This window comes from Phyllosticta citriasiana (genome assembly GCF_038021145.1).
Source record: "Phyllosticta citriasiana strain CBS 120426 chromosome Unknown IWZ02scaffold_3, whole genome shotgun sequence".
Lineage (NCBI taxonomy): Eukaryota > Fungi > Ascomycota > Dothideomycetes > Botryosphaeriales > Phyllostictaceae > Phyllosticta > Phyllosticta citriasiana.
The window spans coordinates 2,340,874-2,356,765 of NW_027117280.1; the positions used below are offsets into that span (position 1 = coordinate 2,340,874).

Genomic DNA, 15,892 nt, shown 5'->3' on the forward strand with positions numbered 1-15,892 from the left:
CTTCACGACACTGAGTGTTTTTGGGAGCGTTTGCGTCTCTGTCAGGTAACTTTCCGGCCCCCTAATATGATGGCTACTTGAAAACTTATCTGACAACCCGATGAACCGCACTTTGCCCCATCGACCGCTGCCATGCATTTCCAGAATCGTTGCCTATCCTTGCACCCTCAGACCCGCTGTCACTCGATTGAACATGGAGTCGACAGATAAGCCGGCGGCAGCTTGCCCTCCAGTTCTGCTTGAATTTGGAACACCAACGTCCTGGAGTACCACCGATGCTGTTGGGTGAAGCCACCCATGGCCCAAAAGTTGTCGAGCTTCGACTGACGCCTCCACATACCCCGCACTTCTCCCTCGACGTTTACTCCCCACGTCGGGTCCAAACGGTCAGCAACTTGAGCCGGTCCCACTCCGCTGTCATCCTCTCCGGCGCCTGGGCCTCCCATAATTTCGGCGACAGTCGCTCTTGCGTCCTTGTCTGCATATCCGGTACACCACACGATCGCATCCGCCTTTTCCTCGCTACCGTCGGAAAACTTGAGACCCTTCTCCGTGTACGCTACCGGTTCCGAATTCTTGACACGTGCTTCTTTCTTTGCGAGAATTTCGGTGCCTCCGACATCGACATAGTGGCCACCGCCTCTTTCCAGTAAGTTGTGCATAAGAGACGCCTCTTTGGCCGAGCCGTCGTAGACTGGAAATCCGGAATCCCTAAGCGCCTTGTAGCGATCGGGCTTGTCCAGCGCCAATTTTGTGAGGCCCATCTTGACCAATTGTCCGCTTATGTAGTTTGGCAAGCTCAGAAAGTTCCTGTCGAAAGCTTCGACGGTCAACCCCTCGTCTGAGTAACTCCCAAGGCAGAGGGGATTGCGTATGTCTTCCACTGGAACGACGTAAGTTTCGGAACGGACAACCATTGTCGTATCGAGGCCGGCGGCATGAAGGTCTTCGAGCACGTCGAAGGCGGTGTTCGCCGAGCCGATGATGAGGACAGACTTTACAGTCAGACAAGATTCGCAAATGCGGACTGCTACTTACTTTGACGTCTCCCTGTTGCTTCAACCATGCTGGATCTTTGTAAAAGTGTGAGTGAATGTTGACACCTTTGTAGAGTTCCTCGTTCGCGAGAGCCGGCTGATACGGCTTTTGCGATCCAAAACCAGTTGCTTGAACAAGATGCTTCGACACCGCTGTCCGGACATTTGGATTGTTGCCCGCTGTGAATTTGACAATCCATCTTTTCTTTTCCGGGTCGTAGTGCGCAGATATGATCTTTGCTGACGTTATTACGTTGAGTTGAAAGTCCTGGACATACTTCCTTAAATGACTGGCCAATTCATCCCGTGTGAGCATCCTTTTCGGGTCCGGGTACGCTGCAAAACTCAGAATTAGCGATCCTGCATGTTTAAAGAAAGCTTACGCCTGTATGGCATGTCGCAGAACTGCGCTGGGATGTGGAACTTCATAAACTGGTATCGGCGAGCCCAGTTATCGCCGACCTCTGCATTGCGCTCCGCCATGACGCTGTCTATCCCCTGGGCCTTGAGACGCGCGGCCAGGGCTGCCGCACTGTCGAAGTTAGCTCACTCTGTCGCACGCTGCCAGTGCTGACTGCTTCCAAGACTTACGCATTCCCGCCTCCAATGATAAACACATCAGTCTCAAAGTCGTCTTCCAGCATTCGCTTGGGGCGCGAAAGCAACGATTCATCCTCAGAGTGCCCATCGAAACGACTGAGAAGGGTACTGAGAATGTAAATTTTCCACTCGACATGTCCATCGTCGGTCTTAACGGGCCACAGCCAGAGCCTTCCACGACATTCAGCGTTTGGCTTCTCGGTACCAAAGTCGAACCATGCATCAATGTATTTCTAGACAACAATCAGCCTCGCCTCCAAGTGTGTCAGGGCATTGAGAGATTCTTACAAAGCCGTGTAGGTCGTTGAGCACGGCATTGTCGACATACGCGGGCCCCTTAATCCCTCTCAATTCCTTGAGTTCTAGAAGAGCTGCGGCGATCACTGCAGGAGAGGAGAAGGTGCGCATGTGCCAGGTCAGTGCCAGCTCGTCTTTGAACAGAGCCTGTTGATGGAAGCAGCTCTTGAGCCCCTCGAGATCGCCACTGCACAACGCATCGTTGAATTTTGCCAGCACCACGTTCGCTTGCCTTGTGGGCTCTTCACCAGTCATTGACTTCAGATCGATATCATCAGGAATTCCAGGTAACGAGTGCTGCGTCATCAACTGAACTAATTCTCCCTTGGGAGGGTGTTCATTATGATCTTTGCACGAGTCAGCTTATGAGACGCGTAATATAGACTACCTGCTCACTCTTTGCCATGATGCAGTGCTGACTGAGGTAAGTGTAGGTGTCAGGAATCGAGACTTGCGGGCCTACAGAACCTGGGTTTGCACAGGCTTGATATACAGTCCGACTTTCTTTACGTCGCGTGCAGGTGCGCCCGGAGCAGCCGGCGAAGGTCCCCATAATCAAGATCAAATTGAGGAAGCACCCCGCTCACGAATTGGGCAAATATTGCGCTCACACCACGTGTGAATTTTAAGACCCAGATCTTTGGTGTACCGAGTGCCGACACTTGTTTGCCGCGTGTCTTATCCACAGCGGCACAGCTCGACATGACCAAAGTCCGATTCCGACTGTCTGTCGACTGACTTTGGAAGTTTTCCATGGGCAGCCAAAGAGCACCCAGAGAACAACCATCGATTTCCGGACCGAATCGACGGAAATACTCCCCGCGATGTCGTTCCTAAACCAGCAGTTGTTGTGGAAGCGCTGTGGAGCTGCCGGGCACATCCGCGCTGTCCGCAAGCCGATCAACCCTCACTCAGGACAGCTCGAGTCATCGAGTCTCCTGACCAAAGTCACAATGGCTCTGTCCCTTGTCGAGACATTTGCTCAAGTGCTGAGAACGGACTGCAGAATTTGTTGCACACAAACAATTTTTAGAGGTTGGAGCATCGATGATCTCGACGACCATCCCTAGCGAATGCTCAAACGAATGTCCATCTCATGGCAGTTTGAATTCTTCCTGTCAGTAAGCTGCTGAAACGTACGAATGCTCCCTGTCTATGGTCCCACTTTTTATATACGTCACGAGTCTCTCAAACGCAACTGGACTCACTAGGATGACTGCTTGGTATTTCTCACGCGCCTACTCGGTCTCGTTTATGCAAGAATTTCCGGTCTTGTCTACCTCTACAGTCACTGACCGAGGCAGCTGAGCCTGCAACGCCGCCGGCGCAGGTTAAGTGCACGACCCAGATTACCGTCACTTGCGGCTCCAAATCTGAGGTCCATTCGGAGCTTGATCTGAGAACTCGTGTCAGTCCTTGGATTCGATAGTCGAGAGATTGAAGTGCATCGTCATCTTTTGAACCACAAACTTGCCCCTGTGACGATGAGACCGGCTGGCCTTGGCATGATGTTGGAAGATCGCGACCTATTTGGGCACAAATGCGACTTTGAGGCCTGAGCAGGATATGCGGTACTCAGATTTGACTGGAAGGATTGCCGTCACTCCAGAACCCCGAGTTCCAGCTCCAGTCTACCAAGCTGTTAACACTACCTCGCTCTTCTCTCCAATGGATTCATCGACCAGGAGCCATGCACTGTCGTCTGCGGCCAGACCTCTAGTAATCCACACGCTTCGATCTGCGCCTCCAATATTGTCGATCGTCGCGAATAGAGTCCTTCTTGTGTCGAAAGAGCGCTGTGTGCTGCATGATCTGCATGCATACGGGTATTTCAAGAGACTTTTGCTTCTCTGTATCGACTTTCGAAGACGCAATGTGCCACTTCCTTGAAATCAACTGGCCGTTGGACATCTCAATTGCCAATGAAAGCTCTCCTGGCACCTTTTGAGCCTGTTTTGACATGCCACCTTGACCGCGGTCTTTAGCAGAGCCCATCAATTCCCGCACACGCCGCGAAGCAGGTCATGGGAAAGATGCGCCGCGTTCTAGAAAGTTGTTGGCACAGAATCCTCACTTTTCTCAATTAAAAATAGGACTGTCATGCAAAAGTGTTGGATCAAAGAGCGAGCTAGGTAGATCAGGTCGCTAAGTAACGATTTACCATACAATAGACGGTAGAATGGCTATGTCTGTTGCCATGGCTCCACCCACGGATCTGTCACTCGGTGTTGTTCATAGATACAGAGAGCCATTGCGTCTTCACAAATGTAGTGCACCACAAGTCTACAAGTAAGCAGCGTCTCATTCTGAAGCCCCAATGAGTGATTAGCTCAGCTAACCAGAAAGATCTTGGCAAGATAGACATGTCTAACCCTCCGCCATCCATACACACATGGAAACACAGCTTAGCTCTTCTTCATACTCGCCCATCCACCCCATGCCATCCCATTGCTCTCGGAAAGATCGCGCACTCCACCACTCACCCACACACCCACCAGCAAACAGACACCCATACACCCGATGCCCACGGCTCCATCCATTCGATCCGCCAAGCCAAGCTAACCCGATCAACCAAAAACGCACAAGCGCGCTTCTTATTCTCCTTCCCTCTCAGCTGAATGACCAACCAACCGACCGACCGTTCGAGCCGGCCGGCCGCACAAACGAACCCCTGAGACAGACGGACGGCCGCCCGCCCCGCCCCGCCCAGAAGCCTTCGTGATGATTCGAGAAGCGTCTCGAAGAAGCTTGACGCCGTCGGTTTGACGGGTGCAGGGAGGGCGTGGGTTGTGTTTTGGAGGTGTGGTGGTGGTGGTGGGCCGTCGGCCGCTGGGAGCGGGCGGGGAAGCTGGCTTGCTTGCTGGCTCGTTGGTTCGTTGGCACGCTCGCTCTGCGCCCCCGCTTAGGATACCGACGCTGCGCAGAGAGAGTGAGGAATAAACGGAGGAGGCTGCAACGATTGATCCAGCCCAAAACAGATGATATGGGTGTGTAGGCACCCAACCACCCCCTGCGCCGCGACCACCTTCCCGATTATCGATCCAGAGCTCACGGCAGACGGACGGAAGGGTTGGTATAGGCGGCCATGCGCATCGAGAAGGTATGAAGCGTAATTGCGACGACATGTCCGCAAATCTCCACGGGCGCTGTGCTCTGCTCGTCCAGCGCCAGCATGACCCCAACGACGGCGACGGCCCTTTCATGACGCCATCCATACGCCATCATCCACTATGAACGACCACTTCTTGACCGAACCCAACTATGGTCAGGGTCTTGAGGAGAAGTGGGAGAGAGAGGCGTTCAGATTGACTCCGAAACATGATCGATCGACGTCCCGCTCCTTCCTCTGCACCCCTGTCTGGCCTCGCACCCTCGCTCACTCGCTACTCTCCGCTGCTGCTGCTGCTGCTGCTGCTGCTAGGTAATGCCGATGCTGCGGCAGCTGCGAATCCTCGTCCGGCAAGCTACCCGACGCGACACGTGCGCCAGCGCCGCGACCCTGGCAACCATGCGCCTGCGGGCGGGGAGCAGTGAAACCTTGAAGCGACAGAGTTTTCCAATAGACCAACTGAGCTGTGTGTGATCGAACAGGCGGGTGGATGGGCGAGCCTCGCTGGCATACTTTGTGACCCGGAGCAGCCAAAAGACGAGGTTGGAGAAAAGGGTGAGGGAGGGAAGAGCTCCAGATCGAAAAACGCCTCGTTTCTCTGCCTAACCAGATGACATCGTATTCCCACCCAGGATGAAAAGGCATGAAGAAGGAAATGAAGATGAATGGCACAAAGTGTGTGACTTTTTTGGTTCTCTTTCCTTGGGTTGTTGCCGACCGGTGATTGTGCTTGTGTAAAGGCCGTTGCCGGCCGCTGGGAAGCTACTCACCCTCACCGCAGCTGGCTAGGTCGTTTTGGGCAATCCGTTGGACACTAGCACCTCGCAAGGGACCGGTACGATGCGGTAAGAAATGGGATGTTGCTAGCAGTCCGGGAGTGAGCGCGGAAAGCCGAAACTGACCAGTCTTCGGCCCAAAAACATGGCCTTTATACCTCCTTGTCTTCGGCTTGACCTTCTGGCAGGACTAGAGGTGTAGCGAAGTTTTGGATTTGGCAATGTCGCAGACACCCGGCGCATTCGCGCTCCTCAACTGGGAAGTTGGATGAAGCTAAAAAAAATATGTCGTGGCCCGAGGATACGCTGGTAGCGCCAACGCTGAGAATGAGCGTAGAATGTTCGCTGTCCACTAAAAGTCATGGGATCCTTGCCATCAGCCCTGTTGATCCTTTTATAGCACAAAACAACCCAACATTATGGCGGGGATATCGAATGCTCTCTTCTACAGGAGTTTGTGGCGAGGACTCGCCGACAAAGTTTGGGTGAGAGAGGGAATGTCGTTGAAGTCTAGGATTATGTGGCCTCAGGCAACAAGTAGTGACTTGTCTTGCCTGAGGTGTCTGCAATCAAGGTTAACGCCCCTTGTTCATCACTCGCTGCCCCTCTTCAGTCGTTTGTTCTTTTTCTGGGGCCGCATTATTTGAGAAGCGCGGCAAGTTCCAACCTGCTTCTTTCAACCTTCGATGCCGTCCCTACATGATGTAGTCCGAGTCAACGTATTGCAACGCGGCGATGCCGTGCGTGAATGAGGCGACACCTTTATGCGCGCAAACACCACGTCGACGTACGTCAAGCATATTTCCCTATGGAATCGATTCGTCCGACTTACTTTTATTTTCGTAAAACGTCCACGCCGTCGGGTCAAAGAGAGACGAGGATGAAAAAGGCAACAAATAGCGCTACGCTGCTGTCGACTTGTTATGCATACATGCATGGTTCAAGCTCAGTGTAAGACGGCCGGGATGTGGAGGCGGCGGTGCAAAGGTGCTCACCTTGCCCGGTGGGCTTCTTTGCGCCTCCCGTCAACGCCACTACCCCCGCCGAGATGGCACACGAACCGCGACCAGCGTGGAGATGAAGTGCGAACCGCGGTAAACGCATGATAGTCACAAATCGATTCCGAATTCAAAATTGAATTGTCCATTCCAACAAAATTGCAACAGCACCAGCTGTTGAGGGGTATATGTCATAATGACATGAGTCGTCATCATGGGAACGAAAAAAAATCTTTGCGTCGTTTATGCTCGTGGCGCGCAGCTTAATCGTGAGGCGCAATAAAAAATTGTTCCTGCGTGCATATGCAACTCCAACTCCCTAGCCTTGCGGGCCAGCGCGCAATCAATGCAGAATGTTAGACGAACCAAGAGTGTAAAAAATGGGCCCCTAGAGAGCGAGACCAGTTCCGTCACCTGTCCAGCGATAGAGCGCAAGTACCTCGCGTCGGCGCTGTTGTTGATACAAGTCTTGACAGTGTCCGCGCACTTGGGCCAGTGCCGATCGCATGACTTTGCGGAAGTTCCGCTACATGGGTTAGCCTAGTTTGACAACGGAAAAGTAGACATACCTGATATTCGGTGTTGAGCGTCACCACGCACGCTTCATGTGCTCGCACAATCGTTTCGCAAGCCTTGACGACGTTCGGACTCGCTTCTCCATGCAGCTTGTCCGCAATAAGGAGGAGCAAAAAGCTCCCCTGCAACAGGTAGATCCCAAAAAAGAAAGGCATGAAACTTAGGTCCGGGTCATACTCCAAAACATCAGATAACGCTTCTGCGGCGGAAACTGCGTGACTAGTGGCCGTCACGAAAGATTGCGACGAGATCCAGAGGTCGTTGTCATCCAAGAGGGAAATCGGATCCCACTTTCCGTTGAGAAGGATGTGAAGCGTGTGGAGGAGATGCGTTGCGTAAGCGACGACGATTTTGGTCTGAATGATGGATTCCGGTGAATTGTCCGAGCCCAGCTCTCCCAAGCTTCTTTCATAGACCTCCAACTGCAGTGTGATTTCCGCAGCATAGTTATCTCCAGAAAATCGATTGCCAAAGCGGGGGTGGTTTCGCGCGTGCACCAAGTCGATAATTCCACCAAGAATCGTCATGCAAGGCAAAAAGTAGCCAAATATCGAGTGTCCAGAAACTTCGATGGATGGTCCCCGTCGACGATATTCACCTGTTTCCTCATAGAACTCTCCCGCTTGCCACTTGGTCTCGTCCACTGGTTGCAAAAGCTCCTCGCACTCGACGTCCAACAGAAAGAGTGGTCGGTTGTAACATAGGGCTAAGTGTCGGTCCATCGTGTACAATAACCACCAAATGCGACGCCTTTCTTCCCTTTCTTCCTCTGTGACAGAGTCGCGTGGCGACATGTTGATGTCCATATCGACTTCTCCTTCAGCATCTTCATCCTCCGTCCGGGCTTGCCGCTGTGGAAGCTCCCTGCTCAATTTGAGCTCTCTTGCCAAGGACCAGGCAGCGTTCCACCATCGAAGGCTTGCTGCTTTGTATTCGCTGGCCGAAACGACAACGGCAAGATGGATGTAGGTCGCAATATCGTCCAATGCGCCAGAAGCTCCGGGAGTGACCCCCTGGTCGTCGTCTAATTTCCCTGCCGTCACCCCAAAACCGCCAAGCGCAACGCCGTTGATGACCGTGTGGGTGCTTGCGTCGGGGTTGTGGATGAGGGGCTTCAAAAGCCCGATGGTCACTTCTAGCAACTTTTGACAGACTTGACCGCGAGAGGACGGCGGTGAGGTCAAAAAGGCCGATTCGTGGGTTTGCGCTCCTATCCAAAGCATGCTTGCGAGCAAGGCAGGACTACAGTCTCTCGGGTTGCTGTGTCGAAGGAATGAGCGTTTGCGAAAGACGTAGCCGAGAACGTAGGGTGATACCGGCTGCATAAAGGTTGACTTGGAGCTTTTGAAATAGGATTCCAAAAGATCACACGCCAGATCGATAGGAACAATGCCTGAGATGTGAGGGACAAGCGGCTGCAGTACAGGGCATCGAAGTCGGTTGGATTGAAGCGTGGCCATGGATGGTGAGGGCAAAGACATCCATCCAGGGGAAGTCTCGGCAGGGGAATTTCCCAAAAAATTGGTCATTGGGCTTTCGCCTTGCATGCGGAACCCATTTTGGCCGTGTTGACTTGTTGGACTGAGCATAAAGTTCTCGTTGTAGTTGGACATGCCGTTGGTCGTAAGGAGTTGGTGGTGTGGCACGTTCCCACTGTTAGGAAGAACAAAATTCCCGTTTACTGCGGGTGAAGAGACGGCGCGAAAATCATCCATGGAGCCATAATCAGACATGTTTACTTGCTGGCCAAACCCGTTGCTCGAAAGCCTTGGAGTAGCCAATCCAATGTCCGTAGGCGCGCTCACCCGGTGAGAACCGGCGTCCGAGGTATCACTGACGGATTCGTATCTCTGATTCATGTCGTACTGGACCGAATTTCCAAGGGGCATGGAGTTGGAAGATGCAGATTGTGGGGTTGAAAAATCCTGGCGGTCTTCTCTCCTGGGTGAGCCATGCTGACCAGACTCTGCTACTGCTGCTGCTGCTGCTGCTGCTGCTGCTACGGCCTGCGCAGCGGCAATATCCTTGCGCGAAGCTTTGCCTCTCTTCTTTCTCTCTCGAAGATACTCGCAGGTAAGACCAAATTCTGTCAAGTCAGCAGGGCTCACCAATAGCCAAGAAGAACAAACCAATGCAGTGGGCGCATGGTGCCTTGCCATCGCACTTTGTCCTTAACTGGTTGCACTGGTCGCAAGCTCTGCTGATTCGCCGTCGTACAGGGGCACTAGAGTTACGTCCGGATCTCTCAGTCGTCATTGACTTGTTGCGAACCACAGAGGATGCCGGTCCGTTTATGTAGGGGTGGTGTCTTTGTTTAACAAAACTCTTGCCATCAGACAAAACCTGAGGCGTGTGAGGGTATTGATGCAGCGCATACTGGGAAGTAGAGGCCAGTGCGTCCAAGCCAGTCGTTGGAAACCGTGACGACGACAAGGGCTGCTCCGGGCTCAGTATGTTGGACGATGGCAACTGGTTGAAGGCGGATATGGCATATTGGTGGAGACCGTTAGAAAGCATTTTCGCCTCGGGGTATGGAGGACCGAGACGAGTCCAGAGGGGTGAGGTGAGAGGCAGGCGAGGACTGTCGACGAAAGGAAAATCTGTAAAACGTGATATTGAAAATATCAAGAATGAGAGTCAAAAGGGATGTGCGGTGTGCCTAGGTACCATATACCTGGCAAACGCGGAGTGCGCGGGGTACAGCTCAGGGAACATCAAGCAAAACGCCTCGTGGCCCCAGACCAGTGCCTCTGACTGCCATAAAGTTGACGCTTGGCTGTGTTTGGAGTCATCGCCGGCGGTGCAGTCGACGAGCCGGGGGGCCGCTAGATCAGGAATAAGGGACGGGCGGAGGAGCATGGATGGTGTAAACGAGATGGAGTGGCAGATGGCAACGAGCCAAGGGTCGCCATTGTCAGACGCCTACCCAATCCAATAAGCGAGGATATTGGCTGACCAAATGACCTCGAGCAACGGGCAGTCTGTGAGAATTTTGGGGGGTGGACCCAGCTGTTGTGTCATGGCGGCCAGGTCCGCTTGGGCATCTCCGACAACCAAAGCTGTGAATGCCGGCGGACACCGGCAGCGGGCAAAAACTCAATCTACGTCGGCAACTGAAAACCGGCTCGCTCCCCGCAAAGGCCCAACGGGTCCGTCCATTCTAGAACAAGAGGTGAGACGAGTACGGGGGAATGCGGAGAGGACGTCGATCCGCCCACGCAGGTTGCAAAAGGCTGAGGCCATGTGAGCGTGGTCAAAATCGGAAGGTGTCGTGATCCGTAGCAAGCCAAATGACGCTCCGTCACGTCTGCACGTAGTCGATATAACGTCTGCTCGGGGCGGCCCAGACCTGGAACCAGCCTCGAGTCCGCTACTGGTCGTACAGGGATGCCGGTCGGCGATAGGGGGCAGGCTGCTCCGTTTCCCCCGACATGTGCTTCATCAAACTGGATCCATTTTCCTGTGCAGTCGGCGTAATGCATGTAAACTCTGATCATCAACTCTCTGCCATCAACCCAGCACGTTTTGCACGTTTCAACTGGGAACCCCGTGGCCATGCAGGAACGTCGGATCCAGACCTGGAGAGAGCAGCTGTTTCGACAAGCACGACAATGGCGGCGGTGTAAACGCTTTCAGACGCATAGCATGACCCGACCAAGGCTTGGGGGCGTAGACCAGTTTTGACATTTGTTGGAGGAGTTCGGTGAAGGGAAATGCGACCCGAGCCACGCGCTTTGCCGAGTTTGGAATCCGGGGCCGGTCCTCCGTGCAACGCTGGGGCGTAGCCGATGGATCCTCCTGGAGGGGTGACTTGGCTGCGTCATTGCAAACGTGCTTACTGAAGAAAATCTCTTCTACAGCTGTATCTACTGAGCTGTGAGACCAACGAGCGGACAGAGATGTTCTCGAATGCTTCCGTGTCATGGACAACAGGGAGGCCATGGTTTAGTAGCGCGCAGGGTCCGGGGAAGATGCACACGGGCAAGGCTGACAGGGAACATGAGGTGCAAGTCGAAATTGTCCACCTCGACATGCATCTCCTAGCATCTGCAACCAACAGATCTGGGCGGCAACCAGGTTGGAAGAAAGCGATCCCGTCCTCTGGCGGATCTTCGCAAGGGTGGAGAATCAAAGACGTCTGTGTATCAAGTTTCGGTCGACTGTTTGAGTCCTGAAGGTGATTGCGACGCAGCGACTCGGCTGAGGTTCAGTCTGTTCATGCGAGGCATTCAGGCACACAATCGTGCAACGAGACTGACTCAGGCTCTGGAGCTGTTCGGGTCTTCCGGGAACATCCGGGCGACTTGTTCTGTAATCAGATCAAGCAGGAGTTGACGATGAGGCAATGGTGTTGAGATTTAAATGGTGAAGCGTTCGGAGTTGCTGGGTGCCGAATGCAGTCTCCGAGTGCCGGAATCGGGCAAAGAAACGACGAGGAGAGAGAGGTAGTAATGTCGATGACTGGTGATGGTCTGTCTGATGGTGTTGATACCCAGGCCGCGGTCGGCGGGACTGGCGCCGATAGCGCTCCGAAGAGACCCCGCGACGTCATGCCTGAAGCCCTGGCTGTCAACACCAAAGCCCCTCCAAGCCCCTCCAAGCCCTTCCACGCCTCCAAGCTTCTGACAAACAACTCAAAATGTCTGTCGAAACAATCACCACCATTTCTCCCGTCACCAATAAGCCAGTCGTCACGCGCAACGGCTTGTCTGACGCCGACCTTGAGGCTCTCCCCGCCAATGCTCTCGAAGCCTTTAACTCATTCAAAAAGACTACCCTTGCCGAGAGGCAGGCCATTGTCAAGAAGGCCCTGAAGAACATTAGCGCTCGCGAGGATGAAATGGCCAAGGAAATCACCGAGCAAATGGGCCGCCCAATTGCATACACTGCCAAGGAGGTGGCGACGGCCGTCATGCGCGGCGAGTACCTGCTCAAGATTAGCGATGAGGCCTTGAGCTCTACCGATGGCCAGGCTGAAAAGGGGTTCAGGAGATACATTAAAAAGACTCCTGTTGGTCCAGTGTTGATTCTGTTCCCATGGAATGTGAGTACCCCTCACGCCACCATGACTTCGACTGACCATGTACTGTAGTACCCCTATCTCACCCTCATCAACTCGGTCGTACCCGCCATCCTTGCGGGCAACTCGATCATTCTGAAACCCTCTCCACAAACACCCACCAGCGCCGAGCACATTTTCAAGGCATTCGTCGAGGCCGGCATTCCCAAGAACGTTATTCAGTACTTTCACTGCGGATCTCTCACGCAGATTGAGACATTGGTCAGAAACCCCGCCATTCAGGCCGTGTGTTTCACAGGATCCGTTGCTGGTGGTCTCGCCGTTCAACGTGCAGCCAGCGACCGCGTTAGCGTCAAGGTTGGCCTGGAACTCGGAGGCAAGGACCCGGCCTATATTCGATCCGACGTCGACGTTGCATGGGCCGCCGAAGAAATTGTCGATGGTGCCGTCTTCAACTCGGGCCAAAGCTGCTGCAGCATCGAAAGGGTCTATGTCGATGAGAAGATTTACGACGACTTTGTCGCCAACGTCCAAAACGTGCTCAAGGGCTACAAGCTCGGTGACCCTTTTGACAAGTCGACCCACGTTGGACCCGTCGTTTCCAAGAAGTCGGCAGAAACCATTCGCGAGCACATTCAAGACGCGCTAAACAAGGGTGCCAAAAACGCTACCCCAGAAAATGAGACATTCAAGAACCCACCTGCCGAGGGCAACTTTGTGCCGCCCACGCTCTTGGTCGACGTCAATCACACCATGACCGTCATGACCGAGGAGAGTTTCGGCCCCATCATTCCTGTCCAAAAGGTCAAGAACGACGACGAGGCCATTCGCCTCATGAACGACAGCCAGTTTGGTCTCACGGCCAGCATCTGGACCAAGGACGTTGAAAAGGGACATGCGCTGGCCGACGACGTCGAGGCAGGCACCGTCTTTGTCAACCGTTGTGACTACCCTAGTCCGGTAAGTGTTCTCGTGTTTCACCGACTAAAATGGCTGACTCGTACAGGACCTTGCATGGGTCGGATGGAAGGACTCGGGCAAAGGCCAAACGCTCAGCAAGTTTGGATTCGACCAATTTGTCAAGCTCAAGAGCTACCACGTCAAGGAATACCCCAAATAGATAATGGAAACTCTTTGTCTGCGGGTGACGCAGACTTGTTGTGCAAAGCAAGGTGCAGCAAAACGCGACAACACGTCCTCACCTGACCTGTTTATTGCCGGCAAGCGCCGGCGCCAAGTGATAAGAGATGATTGAGCAACGCGTTCGAAATGCGCGTGTCATAGCTGGAATGCTGCCCCTGCTGCAAGGAACGGTGGCACACGCTAACTCGCTCGCAACTCTCGTGTGGCCCAGAGCAACCAAAACCATCACAAGACGTACGCATTGAAGGCAGTGTGGAGTGCGTGCAGGCAAGGTGTTTTTCAGCCCACCGACTGGCTACACTCAACCGAGACATATTCTGGTGGTCAATTGTCGCCATTCCACACCTTTCCGAGGCTATGATTGCACGCAGGCGACTTTCTTTATTCCCCCAAAACCAAAGAATGCCCAGACTGGGTAAAACGCAAGGAATGGATGGGCCTTACGCGTGGCAACTCGCTGAGCTGGTGTGGTTTGGGAATCTGGCAATCTCTGGCTCGGCCGTTTATATGTCTCTGTCGTTCCTGTCTCGTCTCTCCATCAAGCCACCGGCCACCGGCTTCCCATACCTCAACCGAGCAAATCTTTTTGTCGTTTTTGATTGTCATTGAGCGAGCGTGTTTTTTCCACATGGTCTGTCCTTTTACGTCATAGCTGGTCTGAGACGCTTCATCATCATCACCATGGCTTCTCAGTGGATGCTTGCCAGACTGGCTGATATCAAGGGGGTAGCCGCCAGTATCTTTCCATGCTACCAACCACGGAAAGGGGGGCTGGAAATTGTAAGTTGACAACAAATCGATGATGACCAAGGCTAACAATGTCAGCAATCACCAACGGACTTCCGACGACTAGAAGTCAAACTAGAAGGCCTTACGCCAGAGCAGTAAGCCTTCCATCACCTGCGTCGACCACAACTCACACAATGCCAGAGAGACCTTTCTCCGCCAAAAAGCCGCCATCGAAACTCTTCCCAAACCGACCATTCCTCCCCTTCCAACAACCTTTGCCTCGTCACCCTCTGGCTACACCTCCGCTTCGGCCCCTTCCTCCCCCCGCACCATTGTCGGCCCCACGGGCGACTTTTCATCCTCAGCCAACGCAACCCCGACCATCAAAATCAAGACCACGTTTACGCGAGAGAGCTCCGCCCCCTTCATTCCGCCCCTCTTCTCATTCGCACCCCTCCAACTGCCTCAACCAGCAGAAACGACGACGCAAAAGCCGCCTGTCCCGCCCCGCAGTCCCGCACGCAATCTATGCAACATCAGCAGAATCGGCGTGACCAGCGCCTCGGCACCAGACCTGGGGCGGCCGCATGCTCGCAACGGCGCCGAAGTGTCGCGGCTCGACCGGGCGCGTGGCACAGCGCGGCGCTGGCGGTGGAGCGCCGGGCTGCGGGTGAGCTGGAAAGAGGCGCATCCGATTGGGCGTGAGGAGGTTGGCAGCGGGTGGGACGAGAAGAAGACGCAGACGCAGACGCAGCAGCCGGCGGCAGAGCGCGTCGACGAGGGCTTCGATGTGCAGGTCGTCAAAGGCGCGGGAGCCACCAACGTGTCGGTCAAGAGTCTGGCGCTCGGCCGCGATTCGGTGACGTTGGGTGGCAGTGAGCGCGATTGCGAGTTTGAGGTAGTTGGTGGATGTGGGCAGGAGAAGGAGGTTAGGGCGTGATGTGCGTTTTCTCCTGCAATTCCCCTCTGATGTCCGCGAGATGGCTGTGCGAAGGTGACTGCCCATCTACCTACCTACGCAGTTTGTCGGGTCTTGTTCATCCCGCCACCTTTTCTCTCCTCCTCCTCCTCCTCCTCCTTCCTTCTCTTACTATCTTTCTTTCTCTTCCCTTGTTCAGCTCGACCTCTTCCCACGACTGGTCGACACCTACTCTTGCTTCCAGATATCCATGTAATACTACGTACCCAGTACGCGCCATTGGTCAGTCAGTCAGTCAGTAGTTTCACACGCACCAAAAGCCGGACACCCTGTAGCATGTACGCTGTAGAATAGATCAAATCCAATTCGAAACTCCCTCTGGCACCACAGCATCTCCCACTCACACTCCCACTCCCATCACTACCAATGTACAGTACTCGTGACACATCCATATCCTCATCCCCACATCTCCACCGCTCCCTCCTCCATACATACATACATACAAACAAACAAACACACGTACCTACCTCCCCTCTGCCCAAGAATGCTTTACCACACGCCTCGCCAGCTCGCCTCCGACACGCCAGCCCTTTTCCATTCACTACGCACTCCCTTCCGCGTTTTCCACATGGCATGGCATGGCGGGCAAGCAAGCAAAGGAGTCAAAGCGAGGCAGTAACGAAAGCAA

At 54.0% G+C, this 15,892-nt stretch overlaps 4 protein-coding genes across 4 annotated transcripts; 2 read left to right on the top strand and 2 right to left on the bottom strand.

Moving 5' to 3' along the window:
- Positions 1-7: 7 nt before the first annotated feature.
- On the bottom strand, positions 8-2,577 carry IWZ02DRAFT_445458 (putative flavoprotein). The gene is made up of 6 exons (XM_066767165.1): positions 2,331-2,577; positions 1,926-2,281; positions 1,629-1,870; positions 1,421-1,569; positions 1,039-1,373; positions 8-995 (listed from the first exon to the last, which is right to left on the bottom strand). Exons 1-6 carry the CDS (start codon positions 2,485-2,487, stop codon positions 180-182), a joined length of 2,055 nt encoding a protein of 684 aa, XP_066625655.1. The 5' UTR covers positions 2,488-2,577; the 3' UTR covers positions 8-179.
- A 4,628-nt stretch (positions 2,578-7,205) lies between these two features.
- Positions 7,206-9,910, bottom strand: IWZ02DRAFT_373547 (fungal-specific transcription factor domain-containing protein; the record flags this gene model as incomplete). Its single annotated transcript, XM_066764710.1, has 3 exons — positions 7,206-7,343; positions 7,387-9,479; positions 9,523-9,910. The coding sequence occupies 3 exons, from the start codon at positions 9,908-9,910 to the stop codon at positions 7,206-7,208; spliced, it is 2,619 nt and encodes an 872-aa protein (XP_066625656.1).
- Positions 9,911-11,899: 1,989 nt separating this feature from the next.
- IWZ02DRAFT_193351 (aldehyde dehydrogenase-like protein) lies at positions 11,900-13,579 on the top strand. Its single transcript, XM_066762463.1, has 3 exons — positions 11,900-12,437; positions 12,486-13,373; positions 13,420-13,579. The coding sequence occupies exons 1-3, from the start codon at positions 12,033-12,035 to the stop codon at positions 13,531-13,533; spliced, it is 1,407 nt and encodes a 468-aa protein (XP_066625657.1). The 5' UTR covers positions 11,900-12,032; the 3' UTR covers positions 13,534-13,579.
- Positions 13,580-14,066: 487 nt separating this feature from the next.
- Positions 14,067-15,358, top strand: IWZ02DRAFT_193353 (uncharacterized protein). Its single transcript, XM_066762464.1, has 3 exons — positions 14,067-14,336; positions 14,382-14,440; positions 14,487-15,358. Exons 1-3 carry the CDS (start codon positions 14,238-14,240, stop codon positions 15,223-15,225), a joined length of 897 nt encoding a protein of 298 aa, XP_066625658.1. The 5' UTR covers positions 14,067-14,237; the 3' UTR covers positions 15,226-15,358.
- Positions 15,359-15,892: the final 534 nt, after the last annotated feature.